The sequence below is a fragment of the Telmatherina bonti genome (genome assembly GCF_933228915.1).
Source record: "Telmatherina bonti genome assembly, chromosome: 7".
In the NCBI taxonomy this organism is placed as follows: Eukaryota; Metazoa; Chordata; class Actinopteri; order Atheriniformes; family Telmatherinidae; genus Telmatherina; species Telmatherina bonti.
Genome location: NC_136625.1, coordinates 34,153,973 through 34,165,302, shown reverse-complemented (window position 1 = coordinate 34,165,302; position 11,330 = coordinate 34,153,973). Strand labels below are relative to the sequence as shown.

General features: G+C 43.2%; 1 protein-coding gene across 1 annotated transcript; it reads right to left on the bottom strand.

The window, feature by feature from the left end:
* Positions 1–2,081: 2,081 nt before the first annotated feature.
* Positions 2,082–11,130, bottom strand: LOC306758556 (neuromedin-U receptor 1-like; the record flags this gene model as incomplete). Its single annotated transcript, XM_079243883.1, has 3 exons — positions 2,082–2,395; positions 7,987–8,220; positions 10,443–11,130. 3 exons carry the CDS (start codon positions 11,128–11,130, stop codon positions 2,082–2,084), a joined length of 1,236 nt encoding a protein of 411 aa, XP_079100009.1.
* Positions 11,131–11,330: the final 200 nt, after the last annotated feature.

Genomic DNA, 11,330 nt, shown 5'->3' with positions numbered 1-11,330 from the left:
TTTGTTTCATTTCCAAACTGCTGGTGTTTGCTCTACGTGGGCACCATGTAGACGTGGGCCCCTGGGCCTGTGGCCATAATTCCCACTGGATAATCCGGCCTTGCCTGTCATTTGCTGTGATTGACACTCACTGATCACAGAGGTCTCCCCTTATTTGTTAGGTGTCACAACCATCTGAAAACAGCAGAAGAAATAAAAATAAAAAAATAAAAAAAAAAACAGAAAAAGGTTTTTGCTGTTCTCAGCTTCTTCATCTTCTTTGGGTGCTTTTTATTTGGCAGTTTCTTCATCTTCTTCTCTGTTTTTTTTTTATTTTTATTTTTTATCCCTTTAGCAGGCTGTGTGTCAGCTATACAACTCAACACTGCTACTACAATTTCCGCTGATATTGCTAAGTTTTTTTGTGTCTACGGTCAACTTGAAAACAAACCACATTATGCTCGTAACCGACGCAGGAGACGGACAGATGTCCGTAGCATGTCCGTTTTCTGTGTGCAGCACAGACGGGTGTGATGGTTACAGGCGACATGCACATACATCACAATGCAGAAATCTGTGAGATTGACTCGCTATGTTGGGAGAGTACAACAGCAACACAGTGACCATCACCTTTTTCTAAAAACCTTTGTCTCATTCAGGAACTCAGACAATCATTTTATCCTGTCAGACTTCTTCAGAACCTTTCCAGGTGATTTGCTTCTGGATGATGGTGGTTCGGATATTCAGATCAGTTTAGGTTTTAAATGAGCAAAAGTAAAGATGGCTGAATTTACAAAGGAACAATGTGAACTACATTACTTTTCAGGATTAAAACATAACAGTGCTGATACATGCAGACGTAAACATCACTTTCCTCAACAAGTTTGTGTCCATTTGTTCAGTCAGAACATTGAGGATTTTTTTCCAGAGGTTTCAGTGTCAATGCCGTCAGGTTCAATAAAGTTTTGTCTTTTTCTTTTTTTTCTTGATCCTGTTTTAAATTGTTTCTATTTTGAGGTTACCACAGTAAGGTTACGCGTGTTTGAAATGTGTTTTAACACTGTTTGTAAGGAACCTGAGAACGTAGATGTAAACCGTACAGTTATTACCCCAACAATGCAGACAAAACCCTGTGATGTTAGATGCACATTTTCTATTGGTCCATTCTGTCCCATTTCAGCTAGTGTACTTTTTCTTTCTCTTTTTCTACAGTATTAGAATGGTCAAACGTGTGTTTCTCAAAAGTTGGTCACATGATCTTTTGAGACATAGTTCCTGGTCTCCATTCATTCATTTTCCACAGCAGAAAGAAGCATCTTAAAGAGAGAAGCCCTGGTTTCCTTTTCCTCTTCCAGCTTATCCAGGAGGAATCTGCAGGCATCACCAGACCAGCTGAGAGTCCCACCAGCACTTCTTGGGTCTTCCTCAGAGCCTCTTCCTGGTGGGATTTGCCTGGAACACCTCACTAGGAAGGCATCCCGAAGCTACTTCATTTGGATGCTCTTGACACTCAACGCCAAGCCGTTCTCGGATGTCCAAGCTTCTGAGCTCGGATATCCTTCAGAGGAAACTCATTTCAGTCACTTGTATCTGCGATCTCATTCTTTCAGTCACAGCTAATGAGCGGAGGTGAGTGTAGGAATGTCGATCAACCAGCAGCCTTTTTGCACAGCTCCTTTGTCTCAGAGGAAGACCAGTGCAGAGTCTTCATCACTGTGGATGCTGCACTGCCTTTCGACCTCCCACTCCACTCTCAGCAAAGTTTCTACTCTGTAAATTCTTACATTTTAAGTTTTAAAAAAAAAAAAAGAGATCATTAACAACCAACAGGGGCAATCCTGTGTTGTGGGTTCTGATATTTCTGGACTGCTTCAATACACACAGCAGGACAAATTAAAGGAATAAAACATTAAGTCTATGTATCTGAGCAACAGAATGGATTTCATCTGTATCATATAGTAAAGACTTCTCAATCTGCTTGTTGGCAGATTGAGAAGTCTTTCTATATGCAGTGAATCCAGACTTTCCTACATGAGTTCAGTCTGTTTGTAAAGGCCTCAAGGAACCTTTGACCCTCCTGTTAGAGGCAGTTTTGCAGTCCTTTACTGAATGTTGTCATTGTCGTCTGGCGTTTTCTTGTTCAAGGTGCTGCGCTGAATCATCTGCAGGCTGGAGCGGGTTTCCCAGCTTTTAGAACAACACGTGACAAGACTGAACATTTCTCTGAACCTGGTGGACATGAGGTTGTAGAGGATGGGGTTGACTGCAGAGCTCAGATAGAAGCAGACTCCCGAGATGATGTGGACATTCTCAAAGATCTTGAGGTGCTGCACGGACGACATGTCGATGTAGCTCCACATCAGGCGGTCCACGTGGAACGGAGCCCAGCATAGGCCAAAGACGACCACCAGCACACCTGAAGCACACGGAGAAATCACATCATTTGAAGTCTTTATCCACACAAAGGTATAATTTATTCAGTGGAGCTAAATGCTAAACCTGTTCTGAGTTTAAAGACAAAGTTAAATGATAGACTGAAACAAAGACTGTCTTGTAAAATGAAGACTGAGTAAAGATTTAGTAATTCATTCATTCATTCATTCATTCATTCATTCATTCATTCATTATCCTAACCACTTAATCCAATGAAGGATTGGATTAAGTGTCATGTGAAGCCATTGTTTAGCCTAACAGCTAAACAATTGATAACTTAGAAGAACAGCTGGTTCAGGCGGTCGGAAAGTACGACCTTTACAATATTTTACTAAAAACATTTAAAGATACACTTACAGTCAGCATTTCCTGGAAGGAAATGGCCAAAACTTTGTCAATTAAACAAAGCATCTGTCGAAGAAATTGGCGCTATTTTCGTAACAAATTTGCTAAAACCAAACTCCAGATTCAGCAGAAGAGTGGGGACCCCAGAGAAAAAACTGTACCGACACTTTATGTGTCTTTGCAGCGGCTGGACACACACAAAGCACCATGAAACGACCACCAACATAACCATTTCACAAAAGGTAAGCACAGCTATTGTCCTATGCTCAGATGTTTTCATATTGTTCTTGCAAAAAGCCAGTCCACTTCGTGCTTTTGGTTGAGTGAGCAAACAAATTCTGGAGCTGGTGTGAATACACTCAAGAGTAAAATATATCAAGAATGATTTCTAACATGTTTTATAAACTTGAATTGTGTACTGTTTGTTGGAAAACATAAAAAAATAATTTTTTTCAGGACATGGAATCAGATGCTGAAGAAGCGCCCTCATACACCCTTTCTTTACCAAGCTACTCTCTCGATAACCTCAAAGCTTTCTGCTCCACCCACACCACAGCGTTCAACAACGCCAGGGTTGTCAACTCTAATTCCCACCTGTTCTTCAACTGTTCCTTTATCTCATAATACACCAAGAGTCCCCAGAGCCAAAAGGAGGATGCATGCTTTGATTTTCAAGCTGCTCTTGCTGTGCTGGACAGTAGAAGAAGTGAATGTGAAGCTTGAGTTGAGGCTGGATGGCAGAGACGAGAATTTAGGTGGAAGGTCGAAAGCCTGATGCCTGAGACCAAGAACAAAATGTACCAGCGAAAGATGGACTACATTAAATTATAGAGCAGTCAGCTTTACATGTACCACTTATTTTAACCATTTAATAATTTTTTTTGTGCAGTTAGTCACCCTAACCACCTTTAAACAAAAAACAACACAAAACAAACTCGTTGTTGTTCAGTCTGAGCGAATCTGTAAAACATTTCTGAGGCAAAATCTTTAAGATGAAATTATTTATTCTTTATTCATTCCATGGTCTTTTTATATTGAATTTCATAAACCTGAATGTGTGTAAGAAAATATGTTTTGCTCACTGCATACTGACAGAAGCATGAATAATCAAGAGCTCATTTTAAAAGGAAACACAGTAAGTGTCCTCTGTAAAGAAGAAACACAACATGACAATCTCAAAGTGTTTTGAACTGGAAAATAATTCTTTGTAGCTACTGTAGAGACTCCTTCCTAATGTCTTACTATGGTAGTACAAATTCTTGAGGTGTCTGAAAGAACTCACAAAAGTCATTTATGTCGTGAGCTGCCCTTAACACTCGGGCTCCAGACTGTTTCCCTCTAGGTTGATGTCTCTTCCATTCACCATACTGCAGCCGTTAGATCCCTGCAAACTTAGCAGATTCACCTTGCAGCATCTATGCAGGCAGGGTAGTTGTAAGGAGAAACAGAGGCCTGGACCGTATCTCCAACCTTGTCTGGCAAACACTCTACTGGGTGTGAGGGACCGAGTAGGCAAAGGAAGATGAATGCAGGTGGCTTCAAAAGAAAATGGTTTTATTTGCTCAAAACAATGTTTAAGAATAAGGAATAACGTCTTTTAAAAGAGGTCAAATAAATCAAAGTCCTAAAAAAGCTAAACAGATTTGGCCCCAAAATAAATATAACAAAAACCAACTGACCTAACAAACAAGAAATAAAGGGGAACTGAAATACTGGCCCAGACCAGTTACAAAACATACAGGGCAACACATTAACCTATTAAACTAAACAAAGAAACTGAACCTCCAGTTTAATTATTCATAACAACACTACGAACAAAAAAAAAAAAAAAAAAAAAAAAAAAAAAAACCCTAACTACTCAAAAGTGGAAAAAAAATGGATCTAACAAACATAAACTAAATTTAAATAATGATCTCCCCCTCTGAAGGCGAGGTCTTCAAAAGGGGCCATGGCACTTCCTGTCCACTGGCTTTCGTCTCGTGCACAGTCCTGCCCCTCAGTGTCTGAACTGCTCCCTTCAGCACCAGTAAAACAGAAAAACAAATGAGGTTAAACAAAAAACAAGCAAACAGTTAAAAATACAATGGCTGCTCAATGTGCATGCTGACAAACAGGAACTAAAGCATTTCAACTAAGTTTAAATAATTAAAAAAAAGCTGAATCATTTAAAATGTTTTAGTGCTCGCAGTTACTGCCTTTAGATGTGTGGCCGTTGGTATGGCCATCACAGCGTCCAAATATTCTCCATCTTGCTGCTAGGATGCTGAATGTATTTTTAATCACATCTGGCATGAGTGTGAAGCTTAGACTGTATATAGAGATGGATGTAGCCTCCGTGACGTCACCCCTAGCTTTCTGAAGAGCTGAATTGAAGCTCGGTGGGCGGTTCCTACCATTGCCATCTTAGCAGAGGCATGCGCGTCATCTCACCCGGAAAATACAAATATGGGCAAAGAGGTAGAGCTGAGAAGGGGGCTGTGAGCATCATGGTGGATGATTGACATTGAGCGAACTCCAAGTTGCCTGTAACTAAGAGCTAACCGAGCTAACCCGGAGATAACAGGAGCTAACCAGTTCATGGAGGTAAGCAGGCTAAAGCTAAGTCATGTTGCTAAACCCTTTTAGTTCTTTTTACTTGAAGCGGGAGGTTGGTACCTGTCAATCAAAAGGACACGCCCCTAAATATGCAGAACTTCAAGATTAAATTAGTTTTAAATGGGCGAGTTAGAAATATAAAAATTCGCTCCCCCCACAGTTGTCATGAAGGTAAACCTGACCTATAAACTGAAAATGGATTTTTGAACCAGGCTGTAAACATGTTTATTTCTGCCATGAAGTTGGTCTTTTTAACATGGGAGTCGATGGGGATTTGCTCTGTTTTGGAGCCCCTAGTGGATGAAGGGGGAACTGCAGTTTTATGCACTTCCGCATAGGCTTCACTTTTTACCACTGAAGGCTCCATCAATCTTTTTTATACGGTCTATGGTGTTAACATTAGTCTAAAAGCTACATACCTGAATAGGGACGAGTGAGGTTGACATGTAGAGGAAACACAGCATCTCCAACAAACACGTATGGAGCCTTGATCATCGTGCCAGGGGATGTGCTGGTGGCAGCAGAAGAAGATGCCCGTTCTTGAGTGCAGATACAAATGAGCTTTGCTCAAACACACAATCGCTTTCCATGCTGTTTGGGCCGACGTCGACCATTGCAAACCGGTATCGTGCTTCCCATACTGTTGTCAACTCACGGAGGCGTGATCTTTATAATTAAAATAGTTGCATCCTGCTTTTGGTAGGGCTTTGATTTTCACACGTTTCCCATCGATCACTCCGACACTATTGGGAAAGTTCCACAATCTCTAAAACTCCTGGGTGACGTCAACCATCTGTGCTGGTGATGGGAAGCCCACAAAGTCATCTTTTAAGGCGAGCCAGATCGCCTTGGTTGCCTCTGAGACAATGGAGCATACTGTTGTCAGCCTCATTTTGTAGCTAGCAGCTACACACCACTGTGACCGCTAATCTCTCCTGAATAGAGATCGGCATGCAGGTGTAAGCTGAATAAGTGATTCTGCAACATTCTGAAATATGAGGAGTGTTTCTATCACAGGTGTGTGTTTTTACATCCCGTTCCTCCCAAGACAGTTTGACTAATTAGTGCCTGATGGCTGCCACCTGGAGACTGGCCAGCCGAGCGGGGGGGGCCTTTTGGCGCCTTTTTCTCTTTGGTGGACAGACAGAGGAGCGGCTGAGAGCGGACACGGAGAGTGACCAGGAAAGAGAGAGGGCCAAGAGCAGAGGCCGGGAGGCCGACCCCAACAGCAGGGACAGAGAAGGCTGAGACGAGAAGAAGGAAAAGATGACCCGGAAGAAGACGGGAAGGTTTGCATGGTGACGGCGAATTGTGACAAATACAATGCCGACCAGGAAGCCATACGAGGAGAGGAACATTACAATGCTGGAGGAATGGAGTGAGTGTTGCGCCTAGGAAGCGTTGAGGATGCCACATGTGGGAGGATGACGGTCGAGTGGAAAAGGACAAGAGAGGACGACTCGACAAACACGAGAGGGGTGACGTACGGTACACACCTCCACTAAGCTCAGAGTCCTCTCTTTTATATGACCCACTCGGATGGTGGACAACCACTGTGGCGAATGCCCTAGTTGCATGGTTTTAGTTATTTGGTGTGCCGTCGGACTTAGAGACTCTTTAGTATTTTTTTGGATTGCAGTGGATCTGACGCCAGGCTGGCGGAGCAGTGGTCACAACGACCCTAGAGGGGTTGGGATTGTCGATGGCAGAGAAGAACATCCCCTCTTGTTGGGCGAGGAAAGAACTAGGACTCCTTTTTTATCTTTTTTTTTTTTTTAAAATAAACTGTGTATATATTTTATTAGGACTCTGTGTGTTGCCTGGCAGTTTGCTCCTTGGAAGAGCTAGTTATTGGTTTATTCTAGGCGCCCCCATTACATCTCTTGTTGTCCATCGCCTGCATCTGTTGAACCAAGACACTGTACTGCTCAACCCAGTTTGCAATGAGTGGTCTACGTTTGCCCTTTTTTCCATCTCGGCAATTGAAATTAACAACAACAGATCTTCTGCTTGGAGCATATTGTTTTCCTCTTCATTTCCCTCCTCCATCAACTCAAAAAGTGTAGAGGCTTCCTTTAGTGTTCTGCTACTGTGTTGTTTTTAGGAACAAATTGTTTAGTGTGTGCTTTTGTTGTTCTTACTCGACTGACCAAAGACTCATCAATTGTTTGTTTGCTGCCATCTATTGATCAGTTTTATTCAGTGTGACGAATGGTGGAGTGGGTGGGCCCTATGAGGACTTCAGCAGGTTCATTTCTTGAGAAGTATGAAATGCCATGTTGAACAAGAACTTTCTTCTTGTTCTGCTGTCTCAAAAGCAAGAAAGTTCTCGCTTCCTGCAGTATATAACAAGTATATAACAAGCTTAATTTAAGCCCCTCTCTTGAGTGACTGAGCTGCTCAATCAATCTCTGAGGACAGCTGCCCAGAAGAGGTTTATTTCAGCCATATGTATTCACAGCACAGCTAATGACCATGACCTGAAGGTTGGGACCTGGATTGGCATGAATCAGCAGTTTTCAGGGGGGTGCAGGAGTATATTGTAATGATTTCAGAAGAATGAGGAGCAGTTGTTTCCATTGCCTTGACCTAAGTTAAAAGACAAGAAAAAATAGAAACAGAAATAATACTTACAGAGCATTTTGGTAACTTGTACATTGCGTTGGCTGAGTTTCTGTTTGTGAGACTTGGAAAGACTTTCAGGTCCAAAGCTACGATCGGTACCCACCGAGGTCATCACCCTCTCTCTGTGCAGCTGCAAGCCGATAAGCAAGTAGAGAATGCTAATGATCAACATGGGGAGGACAAAGAAGGCCAGCGTGGAGATCAGGATGATTAGCTTGTACATCCAGGTTGGTCTGACGACATCTGAGGACAGAGATAAAAGAGAAAATTAGTTGTGCCTATTCAATATTAGCATATTAACATGTGGAAGTTAGTAGGGTTTCATCCCATCTCTACTCCTTGTGTGGTCCTCCAAAGGAGGGGGTCCTTTGGCAGAAGGGCAAAGGGTAATTTTGAGGACCACACAACCCTCAAAATGAAGAAGGTCAAAGGAATGCACTTCAAATTAATGAGTATAAAACATTTCCTAGCATACAAAGGATGGATCAGGATGGAGAGAAACCCATCAGTGTAAATTCCACATCAATAAAGAAGTAAAATATTTTTAAAGTTGTGTCCCATCTTACTATTTATTTCCAGCCCTGTTCATCATAGGCTAATCAAACCGCTAATCAATAACATTGATTCACATCAGTTTACTGATGTTGCTAATGCTCATCAGCTTTGCTTGCCAAGTGTCTATAGCACTACAACAAAATGTCTCACTTCACTTTCTGTCTTTATTGAAGACAAACACAAAAATCTGCCCACAACCCTGAAAGTTGAAACAGTAAATGAAGAATGAACAGCTGTAGATGCCATCTTTGTTTGTTGTCAGTGTTTTGTTATCTGTTGTCATGGATATTTCTTACTTCTGATGATATGTAAAAGTAAAGTAGGAGTATCTCGTGTCAATCCTACACCCTACCTCTTTCTTTAAAGGGACAAAAGGGAGGGAAAATCAAGGGAAAGGGGTAAAACGAAGTTATAGGACTAAGCCTAAAGGCCCATCTATGCTCCACGCAGAAGACGCATACACAGATGGAAGGACAGTTTTGTCCTTCTCCTCCATTGGTTCCATGCGTAATTTGATCCGTTTTCAAGGTTGCTTTCCATCATGTGACTACATGGCGCTGTGCTGCCGGAGTGTCACGTGTTGACAAATTGGCAGTACAGCGCAGGTATTTAAGCGCAGGTGAAGCGCATTTTGACATCTCCTCCTCTGGCTTTGTCTGGCTGTAGTGGTGTGACAGCAGTGTGAGCTGTCTCCATCAAAAAGGTAAGTCTCGCTACCGGATCCTTATCCACTCAGTTTTCATGTGTTAAGCCAGGAGTGTCAAACTCCAGTCCTCGAGGGCCGGTATCCAGCAGGTTTTTTGTTGTTTCTCTCTACCAACACAGCTGATTCAAATCAAATGGATCCAGCAGCTTCTCATCAACCTATTTATGAATGTTGGTCAGGTGTGTTGGAGGATGGAGATAACAAAAACCTGTAGGATACCAGCCCTCGAGGACTGGAGTTTGACACCTGTGTGTTAAGCGGTTTGCTTTTCTCATTCGTAGCTGAGATGGTCGCTCATGTGGGGTGAGACTGGCGCGCCACAAGATTGTTTACATATGATGCTGCAGATCTGTGGTGAGTTCGCACTGTCCATAATGTTCGGGCATGTCATGATGGCCTTTTTGCTGATTAGGGTGTGTGATTTTAATCATGCTGCAGACACGGTCTTTCAGCTCCCTCTGTCTCCTCTGCTCTGCGCTGATGCTGTGGCAGCGGTATGTATGGGCATAATTGTCGCCATAAATTCGCATCATTTTATATTAAAATTGTGGGCTGGGTACATACAAACCCTCCCGGAGTTCCAGTGATCCCAGCCCTGCTGTTTTGGCTCTACCTAAACGTACTGGTTCGGCTGACTTCCGGGTTCTGGCTTTAATTCCCAGCTTCGCCCTACACTACCTTTGAGTGCTGCGAGGGGCCTCTAACTGGAAGCGGTTGGCCCTACTTTCTGGGCCCACCTTATAATTGGTTTTTTAACCCATTAGATTTCCAAAACAAAACCACTGGAGAGTGCAGGGACCATGTTGAGCTGTATAACTGCAAAAAAACCCAAAACATACCAAGGAAGAGGAAATCCCTGAAACTGCCAAAATAAAAGCACCCAAATAAGACTCAAAAGAAGTTAAGAACAGCAAAAAGCTATTTTATTCAACTTCTTCTGGTGTTTCTGGATGGCCATGACACCTAACAAACTATAGAAGTGAACTCTGAACACAGCACTGCCCTCTAGTGGATGAACTAACGATGGAAACATAAAAATCACACAGAAGTATGAGGTCAGCGACGTTTGACAATGTTTAAAACAGACGTCCCCTTTTTACATATGTAAGGGAACATTAATGGACCTTTAGCCTTTGAGGATTGCTTGCAGAATGGCTCTATTATCGATATGTTGCAAGGATAAAAATAAAACTAGCATACGTACGGCAGATGGCTGATCGGGGAAACGTCCGGCCAAACCATGGAGGCAGCACCACAATCCCGTGCAAGCTGGTGTTCGGCACAGCACATAGCATCGACAGCACCCACAGCATGAAGATCACCCTCTTGACATGAGCACGCGTGGTCAGGAGTTTGACTTTGAGGGGGTGCATGACTGCCACGTAGCGCTCCACACTGAGCGCTGTAACGTTGAGGATGGAGGCGAAGCAGACAGTTTCAAACAGGAAAATTTTGAAGTAGCAGCCACCCTCTCCCAGCAAGAAGGGGTAGTTCTGTTGCAAATCATAGAGCTCTAACGGCATGCCCATCAGTAGCACCAGTAGGTCTGACACAGCCAGGCTCAGCAAGTAATAGTTGGTGGGTGTCTGCATCACCTTGTAGCGCAAGATGACGGCACAGGTCAAGGAGTTGCCCAGGACGCCCACAATGAAAACGATGATGTAGGTGATACAGACTGGGAGAAACCAAGGCGATTTGGGAGGCCCCAGGTGCATTGTCAGGTACTCCTCCTCGCTCAAGCACATTTCCTTCACGTCTTCTTCAGAAGCATCAGCTAAAACCCAGGAAATATTCATCCCACACATGACTGCGGCCTCGGCGCAGCCGGTGTCGCTGAAAACCGAGGCACCACTTGTGATGAAAGCTGCAAGAGAGCAGTTGAGCGCCGGCATCCTGGTGATTCAAAGTAGATTTCTTAGCAATAAAGTCTGAAGAAAAATATGGAGAAACAGTCAGTTTAAAGAGGAAGTTGACAGTTTTATAAAGTCTGAAGTGTGTCAGGCGTGTTGTAGCAGGGAACTGCGATCTTCGAGGACCGGAGTTGTCCACGCATGACCAAGAAAGTGGTTCGATCACCTGCCTGTCATTCCCC